This window comes from Engystomops pustulosus, chromosome 5 (assembly GCF_040894005.1).
Source record: "Engystomops pustulosus chromosome 5, aEngPut4.maternal, whole genome shotgun sequence".
Taxonomy (NCBI): domain Eukaryota; kingdom Metazoa; phylum Chordata; class Amphibia; order Anura; family Leptodactylidae; genus Engystomops; species Engystomops pustulosus.
This window is the reverse complement of record NC_092415.1, coordinates 50,235,087-50,247,471: the sequence shown is the minus strand read 5'-3', so window position 1 is coordinate 50,247,471 and position 12,385 is coordinate 50,235,087. Positions and strand designations below refer to the sequence as shown.

Sequence of the window (12,385 nt, the reverse complement as noted above, 5' to 3'; positions counted from 1 at the left end):
TGATCAGTAAAAAGGAACGTGAAAAGTAAAACAATTAGACACTTGATATAATATTTCATCAATGTAAACTGCATTGCAGTTTTCCAGTCATGTGTTATAACTTTATTTTCAGATGTTTCATACTTACTATTACATTGTGCGATTATTCTGATGTGCAATATTTTGCAAAAGCTTTATTGAACAATATCAGTATCATATGACAGTAAAACATCTCCCTTAAAGCTTATTATATATATATATATATATATATATATATATATATATATATATATATATATATATATATATATATATATTCATTTCAAGTTAGTGCAAATAAAAAGAATATTTGAGCCTGAGCAACACTTTTAATAACAATGGAAAATGTTAAATAGCAAATACATAAAAAAGAAAAACGGACTCTGCAAGTGGTTATTATATATATTTAGTATATCATTAGTAAATATTATATACAAAGTATTTAAATAAATAGCTAAATTTCTTTCTGGCCCTGGGCAGTGTGATAAAAAATGTTTTATTCACATGACTATGGAATGTTCAACTTAAAGAAAAGGATGCTTCTAATGAGAAAACAGTAACTCAGATCATCATGGTATAGACGTCCGATTTCAAGGCACATTCTTGGCAAATCAGAGTTCTGTTTTAGTAGGTCACATCTGCAATAAAAAGAGACAAATATACAGTTACTACCCTAAAATACTAAATAGAGATATTACACCCTAAACGTAAAATTACTTTTTTTCACAAATGTACTGCAATTCCAAATAATGGACAGAAAAAGGGAATATTAATTATAAAATATATAAAATATTATTCCTCCTTTCCCAAATGAAAATATAGAATCCTTAAATAAAAGGGTTCTACTAGGGCACTAAGTTTTCCAGACACACATCTCCTTTTACATATATTTGAGCTTCAAGTGCACTGGAGGCCAAGGGATGTGTCTGCTTGTTCTCCCATTTTGTACCCAGCCCCGACACATGTTTCAGTCAACAGACCTTTGACCTTTGACAAAGGTCTGTTGAGCGAAACAAGTGTCGGACTAGCGTTTTTGTACTTGGTCTACACTGAGCTAATCCATATCGTACTTGGGTCTATTCCTTGCTTTTCTTTTAGCACTTGCACTTTATTGTTTGGTCATTGTTTTTTTTTTGTTGTTTTATTTAACTTTTTTTAATTTTATTTACAAAAACAACATACAAAACTTACATATCGATTACATCTGACATAGACAAAAATACAATTACAAACAGACCAAAAAAGACAAGAGACAAACATAAAAAAAGACATAAAAATCCCAATCTGATCCCAATTAATTTACAAAAAAACAAGAGAAAGAGATTTACTGAGTTCCTAAGGTGCAGTACTTACAATATTTACCTTCAATACAAAAAACCTAAGATGGCCCTATTTTGTTGTTAAACAAGTTTTTATCTCTATCAAGGAAGCCCATTTTTCACTAAGTTGTTTTATATGGATTATTTCATCCCTGGATAGTATCTCTTCATATCTATAATAGGTAGAGAGTCTCTCATATATATTTTCCAGGAGCAGAGGGTTCACACTGTTCCATTTTGAGGTAAGTTCAGCACGTGTAGCAATGAAAAGTTTGTCAATTATCCATCTTACTTTTACTGGAATACCCTCTGCAGTCAGATTCAGTAATGCAAGCTCTGGGCTTGGGCAGATTGCTGTGCCTGAAATCCTAGTAATGATGGAGAAGATACTGTCCCAGAAATCTTTTATTCGGGAGCACAACCAAAGTACGTGGTAAATATCGGCCTTTAACCCGCAACCCCCCCAACACTTGTCACTATATACTTGAAATGCTTTTGAAATTCTAGCGAGGGACAAGTACCACACATGTTTGGTCATTGTTATCCCTATTGGGTGCTGATTATATTACTATATGTACAGGCAGTCCTTGGGTTACAAGGTTCTGGAGGGTTGCTCTTAAGTTGAATTTGTATTCAAGTCGGAACTGTATATTTTATAACTGTAACCCCAGACAAAATTTTTTGGTCTCTTTGACAACTGGATTTTAAAAATGTTGGGTTGTCATAAGAACCAGGATTAACAATAAAGCTTAATTACAGAACCCTCTAATAACTGTTATAGCTGTTTATTGAAGCCTAAGGCTAAAGTACAGTAAATTACTAACATCCAGAGGTCCGTTTGTAACTAGGGGTCGCCTGTAAGTCAGGGGTTCTTAAGTAGGGGACCGCCTGTACCTTGGCTATAGATTTGTAAATACATCACTAATAAGTGATGTCACTCATGCACTCATTTGTATCGTCGTCTTTTATGAATTTATTACTGTATACCTTTAATTACAGGCGGCCCACTACTTAAAAACACCTGACTTAAAGAAAACCCCTAGTTACAAACAGACCTCTGGAAGTTGGTAATTTACTGTACTTTAGTCCCAGGCTACAATAATCAGCTGTAACAGTTATCAAAGATATCTGCAACTAAGATGTATTATTAATGACAACAAAACATTTTCAAAATCCAATTTTGACTGGGGTTACAATTATAAAGTTTACAGTTCTGACTTACATACAAATTCAACTTAAGAACAAACCTACAGAACCGATCTTGTAACCCGGGAAATGCCTGTAATCTTAAAATTTAGTGCTTTACTTTTCATTGTGGCATTATTTTCCCCTTTTTTAAGTTTGGTATGTATGCACCTGGTTGAGTAGCCACTTATTATTAAACATACAGAGCCATTTAAGTGCTAAGAGGTGCATTACATCAAGTATTAAGTGTAACATTATTTTGTTCTACGTTTTGATATAACTCTAGCGGCCAAAGCCGAGAAATAAAAAAATGGATGGCGATAAAATAATGAAAGCCAGAATTTACTGACACTGACACAACAGGAAGCAAGGTGTTAGTTTTTCTGAACAGAACAGTTAAAGGAATATGTTAAAAATGGTATCTGTCTAGAAATCTATTTAAATAACAATCTGTTTTCTTTTTAAAAAATGGAAACTACAAAACTGAAACAAAGATGCGGATGTACTAGTAGTCATGGCCACACTGGTGCAATCAGAATCTCTATTGCATAAGCATAAAATGTAATTATAAAGCATTAGGGAACAGAAAAGGTATGTCTCGTACACTAATGAAATGCCCTCTATAAAGCAATTTTTCATTATGGGTTTATTTGGCAGCTGGTAGACTGATTCTGAAGGGGGTTCACCAGCTAAGTATGCTAGAAAGTTGAAGTGTAAATGATTTAAAATCTTTAAAAAGATTCAGAGGTTAAAATAACGCCTGTACAATCAGCATATACGTTAATGTTACCTCTCAATCTAGGTCTATCTTAACTCCTTTATTCTTCACCTAAAGCATCATAGTTGGTTGTACAGGTAGTTTTATGTTTGTAAACCATTTTATGACTAGGAGTTCATACAGAGTGACTATCCTATTTGTGGCCACTCTGTGGGGAATATTAAGGTTGTGAAATTGGGACTTAAAGACATTTGTCATGTTTTACTGAATTGGCTTTAAGTGAATTACTTAACCAGAGATCAATAAAAAGTGGACTTATGTGCACAGTATCGTATAATGCAAGTGTAGGTAGTTGTCTGCATTTCACAGATATATTACTAAAACTAATGCAATGCAATACTACCAAATGTTAACAAAATCCTTGATAAGCTACAGTTCAAAACACAAATGTTCTATGGATGCACATACAGTAGACACATGTAGGTTATATACTGTATCTAAGAAAATAATCACTATGTATTTCAAGCTGTAGATTTCATACCACACATCTTAGGAAATGTTAAGCTACGATGAAGGGTAATGAAGGACAAGGGCAGGAACTCCTGGTGCTCATTAGCATAACTTTAAAAGATACATTTTGCAAAAAATAGGCCATTACCCGGAGGCTGCTCCTGATCCCCGGCAGCGACCCCCAATTCCGATGTTAAGCACATAAAAAAAATAAACTTAATACACCGCCCCCCCCCCCCCCCCCCGATCCTTGGCACTGGCTCCCGATCCTCAGCGGTGGCTCTCCATTTGCGGCGGCGGCTTCTGTTTTCTTTCTTCTGTTGCCGGCGGAGTCGCATCCATGTGATCTCCCCGCCGGCTCTCACTATGATGTGCCGGTGTCGCTGCTGATGACGTCATCAGCTGCGACACTGCCGCATCACAGTGAGTGCCGGCGGGGGGGATCGCATGGGCGTGACTCCACCGGCAACAGAAGAAAGAAGACAGAAGCCGCCGGGAGCCGCTGTCAAGAATCGGGAGTGAGTATTGCCGGAAGGTGAGTATTAAGTTTATTTTTTTAATGTGCTTAACATACAGGGGGCAGGCTGGCTGTATACATAAGGGGGCTGGCTGTATACATAAGGGGGCTGGCTGTACACATAAGGGGGCTGGCTGGTTGTATTCTATATGGAGCTGGCTGTATTCTATATGGAGCTGGCTGTATACTACATGGGGCTGGCTTTATACTACATGGGGCTGGCTGTATACCACTTGGGGCTGGCTGTATACTACATGGGGCTGGCTGTATACTACATGGGGCTGGCTGTATACCACATGGGGCTGGCTTTATACTACATGGGGCTGGCTAGCTGTATACTACATGGGGCTGGCTGTATACTACTTGGGGCTGGCTGTATACAACTTGGGGCTGGCTGTATACTACACCCTCGGCTTATACTCGAGTCAATAGGTTTTTCCCGTTTTTGGTGGTAAAGTTATTGGTCTTGGCTTATACTCGGGTCGGATTATACTCGAGTATATACAGTAAACATAAGTGTAAAACATATATCCTTAAATTCCATCTAGTGTTAGTAGCACAAACAATTGCAAAGTAAAGTGGTCTAGTGAAACAACCAATGATCAAAAATTAAGATACATGTATGGATGACGCATAAATGCTGACATTGAACATTCAAGTTTTGGCATCATGCTGATGGACCACTTATTATATGCAGACTGAACATTATCTATGAGTCCCTCTAAAGATCTGTACAAATTCCCTACATAGATATCCAGTAGGGCTGAGGGAGTATGGTATGGACTCATGTATTTGGGGAAACAAAGCGGTCCCTCCAGTCAAGGTTAAGCTGATATTTCATGGCTTCGCCTATGGAGCACACAAATCCTGGCATAACATGGAACCAACAACTACAGTGTTTCTTTGGAGCTAAAGTTACAAGCGTCATTTCACCAGAGGTATAACATTTGCCCAAATCATTTGGCTCTGCTATGGACAGCCCTTTTAGATTGAGTCCTGCCTATAACATCAGGCCTAACTACTCTACGTAGCCTCCAGCCTCAAACACTAGTATGACCTTTTTATAACACAGGATCATAGGGGCCAGTTTAGTCTATTTCACTCCATAACATAGAACACAACAAAACAAATTGAATCAGTGGATGTTTACTTACAACATTTACTTTTTAGGACTGGGAGCATAATGGGCTCTTAGCCAACCGTATTAGCATCCTTGCACATCTTTTGAAAACTGTAAAAGACAAAAATGCTATGATTAAAAAAAAAAATCACCTTAATGCTTAACATTTCTTAGAGCCTCAAGTCTTCGAGTCACAGATGTCCATGACAGCCGGACTTCTCCAAGAATGCACAGCACTCAAATACTTAGGTTTTCTCCTTTAGGTCCAGTGGTCATACAATTGTTGGGGGCCAGTTAAATGGAGCAGCTGCTTAATCCCCCCTTGAACTGGGGTTCATGTATCAACCCCTGATACAGGTAAAGCAAGCTATAAAAAAAATTATTGTCGAAATAGCCCTTGAAGGTCTGTAGTAAATGTTTAGAAGCAAAAAGTATTATTAAAAAAACAAAACAGCTAAAGCTAATTTAAAAAATATGCTCTAAGGAAATTTTGTATTTTTTAGGAAGTATGGTTAACCTGTAATCTTAAATACGGTAAGTGCTTTTTACATGATTTAAAGGTGGTCCTCCTCTCTGATTATCCCAAACCATAATTTTTGGGAGATGCAGTATGCAGACCTGCTCTCACCACATTCATTTTAACCAGTCTCTTCACAATGCTCATATAGCTGAAGCTAATGCCACAGTTTGAGCCAAAGGCTCCATGCATTGTAATTTTCTTGGTTGCTCTGGACCCCTGTGTTCCAATATGGGTGACACACTGACATCACTATGTTTATGGGAGTATAGGTACATTTTTGATATTACATTCAGGGTTGACATATGTCAGTGTACTTACAAGCTGGTTGTGAACAGTCTTGTGTGTTGTGGTAGAGTCGGTTGAACTGCTTGGTGCATTCTGCAGAAAATACTACTGGACCTGCTGTATAGAAAGAACATAAAAAACATTATCACTTACAACTGTTGCGAGAATGCCAACTTGACATATCTGTAGTCAAATAGTCATGACCTAGCTCTGCCTAAGAAATTACAATGAACATTTGGCCACATAGCAAAACCTAGGACCCTACTACACACTAAATGTTGTCCACCTTCATTAAACTGAATTTCCCATTTCCTATTGATATCTTTCTTAACTATATTCTATAAATGTATAATATAAATCGTTAACTATACAAGTTACTTAAATGGTTTTCTCCACTATGTATACTCATCCCCTGTACACAAAATAGGAGATGTGTGTTTGATGCCTGGGGTCCTCCATGGGGTGAGCTAACTTTAAGTAGTACTGACTACGTGTTAAGTTTCCTCTACAGGAAAACTACAGAGATTCAACTATGTAACTTAGATATAAGCAATATAAATTTTGTTTAGACAAAATTTGAATTGTTGTCTCCGATTTCAGAGTTACCATTATCACATGTCTTACTAAAGCTGTTATATAATGAAGTAATGAGACGTCAATCACGCAATAAAGGGACAACCAGTTTGTCTTTTTTTGGAAGATTAGTATTGAGCAAAACTCCTAGGGGGTTAGTTTCATAAGGCACATGCTTTTAAAAAAAAATAAGGTTCCATTGTAAAAATAGTCTTGACTTCTTTTCACTTCCCTATGAAATTTAAGACAGTATGGAAGAGGTTATTTGGTAATTCATGTAGTCATGGAATCATTGGAATGCATGAACCTTTATTTTATCCTATCAAATTCCTTTCAGGAAAAGAAATACAAAAAAAACTAGCAATTTAGAAAACGAAAACATACTTCTGTGCTATCCGTGCAAAGCAATTTCAATGTGTTGAAAGAACAGAAAAATGCAGTTCACTCGGCTACATGTGCACACAGTCATGTCTGAAGGGACTCAGATACATTCCAAAGCTGTGGGAAATGATTCCAAGACATAGATCAAACATAAAAAGATTGGTTTGGGATATTGATATATAATACAATATATGCTGCTATCAATATACAAAAAAAATGATTCATATCAATATCTACAATTAGCATAATATACAGGAATATATTCTGCTTGTAAAGGCCACAGATCAATGGGGATATCTTAAATTACATACATAACTCTGTTCAAATATTTTTACTATTCATTCCTTTCGAGCAGCTGCCATATTTTATTTGTCAAGGAAAAAAGTTGTCTAGACCCGGGGTTTCTAGATATCAGATAACAATGCAAGATTTAAAGGGAGTTTGCTAGGAAGTAAAAAATTTAGTAAAAATCAAACAAATAAATAAATGATAGCAATGCTCACATTACTGCTTTCCTACACTGTCTAATTGGCTCCACTACCTAGTCCCTCTTAGCACAGGACTGACACCGATGTCCAAAAAAAGTAGAGACCAAGGAAGCAGCAAAGATTGGAAGGTGAGTATCATTTCATTTCATTTTTATGCCACTTTATCTGTTAAAAAAAAGACCATCTTTTAAAATTTGTTGTGTGTTTTTTTATATTATTTTTTAATTTAATTTAATTTGTAAATTTTATTATATTATAGTATTTTTGTGAGGGGCAAAATAGCCTAATCAAAAGATGATAAATTCAAATCTAAATGTATAAGGCCTTATACACATAAAACAAAAAGTCTGCACCCCCATACAAATATCTGAATGGGCAGTACAGGGATCTTTCCAATGAACTATTTATACCTAGGACTGTGGCCAGGACAAGAGACCATCCTCTACACCAGTGGTGGCGAAGGTGGCACTCAAAGCCCTTTCTGTGGGCACTCAGCCCATCGCCCCAGGACAGAGTTCTCCAAACAGATCCTGTGGATTTGGTCCTTTCTGCAGTCCCAGGCAACTTAAGAGATGCTGCTCTCAGCACTATTTTACAGCGACACTTTATTGGCTGTTTGGAACAATGGGAAAAGTGAGAAGGTGATGAAAGAAGTACATTATCTTTGGACGTCATCTTACTGGACCCACCATTTTTCCTGTACAGAGAGACCCTGGAGAGAAGCTACAACGAGAGTGTGAATCTGCCCTCCTTCTTTCAACTGTATTGGTGTCCTCAGGGGGGCGATACAATTGAATGTTGTGGAACAACAGAGAGCAATAAGTTACTGTTTAAAATACCATGTTGGCACTTCACGGTAAATAAGTGGATTTTGGTTGTTTTTTGGGCACTCAGTCTCTAAAAGGTTCGCCATCACTGCTCTACACCTAAAGGAGAGGCGATTCTACCATCACCATAGACAGGGAGCATTCTCTACACCTATAGGAGAGGCGATTCTATCATCTCCATTGACAGGATTTTTTTTACTGTAAGAGCACTGACACTGTGGAACTCTCTGCCACAAGATGGTGTAATGGATGATAATTTGAATATGGTCAAGAGAGGTCTGGATTAGAGATGAGCGAGTATACTCGTCCGAGTATACTGCTTGGTCGAGTATTAGCATACTCGGACCGGCTCGTTACTCGGACGAGTATCTCGCCGGCTCGAGATCGAGCAGTAAATTAATAAAATAAATTGAATAAAAGTATTTTTATTATAAAAAAAAATTATTACACATGTTTGCAGATGTTTTACTTGTAAGAACACATTGAAATAACACTATTCTTCACTTTCCAGGTGTTCGCGCGTGTCTCCCGCTAGGTTCGGAGATGTTCGGAACATCTGGAATGTGAAGAATATTGTTCTTTCAATGTGTTCTGCACTTAAATGGTCCTGTATTCACTGTTTTTAGTGTTTTAATTCTATTCTTCACTTTGCAGCTGTGCGCACGTATCTCCGAACCTATCGGGAGACATGCGCGCACACCTGCAATGTGAAGAATAGAATTAAAACATTAAAAACAGTGAAAACACGAACATTTAAGGGCAGAACACATTTAAATAACACTATTCTTCACTTTGCAGCTGTGCGCGCGTATCTCCGAACCTATCGGGAGACACGCGCGCACACCTGCAATGTGAAGAATAGAATTAAAACATTAAAAACAGTGAACACAGGAGCATTTAAGTGCAGAACACGTTGAAAGAACACTATTCTTCACATTCCAGATGTTCGTGCACATCTCCTAACTTAGCGGGAGACACGCGCGAACACCTGCAAAGTGAAGAATAGTGTTATTTCAATGTGTTCTTACAAGTAAAACATCTGCAAACATCTGGAAAATTTTTTTTTTGCACTGTTCTTTTACTGTTCAGTTTTATTAAAAAAATGCTCGGGTCTCCCATTGACTTCAATGGGGCTCGTTATTCGAGACGAGCACTCGAGCATCTGGAAAAGTTCGTCTCGAATATCGAGCACCCGAGCATTTTAGTGCTCGCTCATCTCTAGTCTGGATGCCTTTCTGGTTACGAAAATATCACATCTTATGTGAACAAAAATTTTTGTAAATGGTTTTGTTTTGAACCAGGGACATATTAGAGGTTGGGAAGAAATCTTTCCCTACTTTGGGCCAATTTCATCTTTGAAGGGTTTTTTGCCTTCCTCTGGATCAACTCTGTATAATTTAGGGTGAATAGGTTGGACCTCATGAACTGATGTCTTTTTTAAACTTTATATTTCTTTGCATTGAATTACAGAAAGTCACATCGGCGACAGCATCTTCCTTGATCTGCACTAATAGGTTGAAGAAACAATTTTTTTCTATTCTTCCCTTGTCCAGCAGTCTGAATTGGGTTCTAGTGGCTAGCTGATCTGAATTCTGCCACATCCTTTCTCACTTTTTCTACAATGAAGATTGTAAATTTCCAGAGCATGGGCGGGGACTCTCTAAGACACTTCATAATCCCCCTAGTTCTTTAAGAAGCTGAGTGCTAACACTTTGCAGGGTGTAGGTTTATCTACACTTTCATTTAGCTTCTGAACATTCACTAGTATCTGACACATATAAAAAAAGAGGCAAAACAGAGATGAGGGATGATGAGATCTATGAGATGGATACAAAAAACAATGACACTCTCTGCTCAGCTACAACACACACACTCAGCTAAACATCCTTACCCTGCTATAAAGATCTTATCTTAATTGTAGTTTGTAGAGTAGATCTTTGCATGTTGCTTCTTTCTGGCAATAAGCTTCCGTGTGTGAGCTGGTCTGGTAATGCAGGGAAAGGGGCAAACAGCACACTGCATCGCGCAGATAGGAGAAGCTATTTATGAGAAGAATCTGCCATGCCCGACCATAATCAGGAGATTTATGGTCAAATCCGGGGGCAACAAAAAATGTGTACACCTGGACTTATAGAGACAAGTTGGAATTATACCTATGAAATGTAGTATTTTTGGTAATAACACTGGATTAGAGAATGTTTTATTTTTGTTATCTATGTAAACATCTTGTCCTTGTAGGAATACCCCTCTAAATATGAAATTGCTCACCAACCCATCACTTACAAGTCTAATAGTGATGTTTAAATCATGAGGTTCCTGTCAATAGATTCTATCTTATTTGCTAATAAGGAATAATTGACATATTTCTTTGCATTTGTATATAACATGAGATCTATCAGAGACGCTGGGCTGGATGGGGAGAAACTTGCATCTAATAATGGGAAAGGAGAGAGCAATTCTTCTTGTCTGCCAATGGCATTAAAATACCGTATCCCCATCCTGTGTAAGTTATTTACAATAACCCTTACCTGTAAAATGGTTTATGAACTTTTCTTTAAGACTGGAATCTCTGGAAAATATTTCTGTAAAGAAGAACATCAAAATATATTACAATCCATTCATCTTTAAGACAGAATATAACATCTTTCCATAATAAACAATATATGTACAATAGGAGTTCTATCTTTTTCTAAACTCCTCATAGCATGACAGAGCTGGACTGGATTTCATTGACAAATTATTACACAGAAAAAGGGCATTTCATCTCTCACAGCCATTCTAATTTTTGGGGCCTCTAAACCCGTTTTTGTCAATGGGTGCTGTTTATCTGTTTCTTTGGACCAAAGGATCATCAAAAATAAAAGATTTGAGAAGGTATCTAAAAAAATCTATTGTTTTCCAGTAGTAGAACGGAAGTAAAATCAGGATCTTTCAACTTATTAGTAGATTTTTGGGGCAACAACTAGTAGCAGTTGCCACAATATCCACAAATTATCCACTTGTTGTATAATGGCCTCATACTGTATTAAACTATAAAGAGCTTGTCCCAGAATTACACATAGGTAATAATTTTCTTATCTGTGTAAAGTTGACGACCTGCATATCAGGATACCAGGGGTGCGATGGAAGATAAGTATAGAGATGGACTGACAAAAATTTCAAGTGCAATGTTTTTGTGTATATGTATAAGTCCACAAAAAAATGAAATACTGTATATACTCGAGTATAAGCCGACTTAAGTATAAGCCGAGGCCCCTAATTTTATCACATAAACCTGGGAAAACCTAATGAATCAAGTATAAGCCAAGTTCCTTGCAGGTGTTCAACTACGTCTCCTTCAAAATCAACAAAATTGATTGTTAGGATGCCTCTCTATCAAACACTTGTTATCTACCCAATGTAATTCTTAAACTCCTGTGTTAGGCTCAGTGGAGATGACCATATAACTCCTTATAAAAGGTTTTCGATGCTTGTGGCTACATGGCAAATTATTATCATATGAAAATAGATGAGGTTAAAATGCATCAGAAATGATGATTTAGGATACTAAAATATATTTTTTAAAACTTAAGTTTTCAAGATATTTACAGAGAAAGATCTTATGACTTTATAAAACCCATTAACTCTCTAGTATTAATGCACATGATTCATTAAACGCTTAAGAGTCTCAGTGACATTATAAAATGGCAGTGTCACATGAAGTTCCAGATTTAATGTTCATACTGTGTTCCATTATTACCATGTATTTTTAATAAATCACATGTTACTGAACTTCTCAAATCTAATTTTCAAATCATGACTTTAATTCTCTGATGATAAGGCAAGACATTCTGCGGATTCTTACCACAGATGGTCTAAATAAATATACTGTGGGATATATAGCACACTAAGGAGACATTTCCCAAAGTCAGGTGTTGGTTTACT

General features: G+C 36.9%; 1 protein-coding gene across 3 annotated transcripts in view; it reads right to left on the bottom strand.

Moving 5' to 3' along the window:
* Positions 1 to 310: 310 nt before the first annotated feature.
* ALKAL1 (ALK and LTK ligand 1) overlaps positions 311 to 12,385 on the bottom strand; it is a 78,462-nt gene continuing 66,387 nt past the window's right edge. For all 3 annotated transcript variants that reach the window (XM_072151923.1, XM_072151922.1, XM_072151921.1), the window contains 4 exons: positions 10,990 to 11,043; positions 6,226 to 6,309; positions 5,422 to 5,498; positions 311 to 656 (listed from right to left, as the gene is read on the bottom strand). In XM_072151923.1, coding sequence (XP_072008024.1) covers positions 5,434 to 5,498; positions 6,226 to 6,309; positions 10,990 to 11,043 — 203 coding nt within the window. In that variant the 3' untranslated portion in view covers positions 311 to 656; positions 5,422 to 5,433. The remainder of the gene's footprint in view (positions 657 to 5,421; positions 5,499 to 6,225; positions 6,310 to 10,989; positions 11,044 to 12,385) is intronic.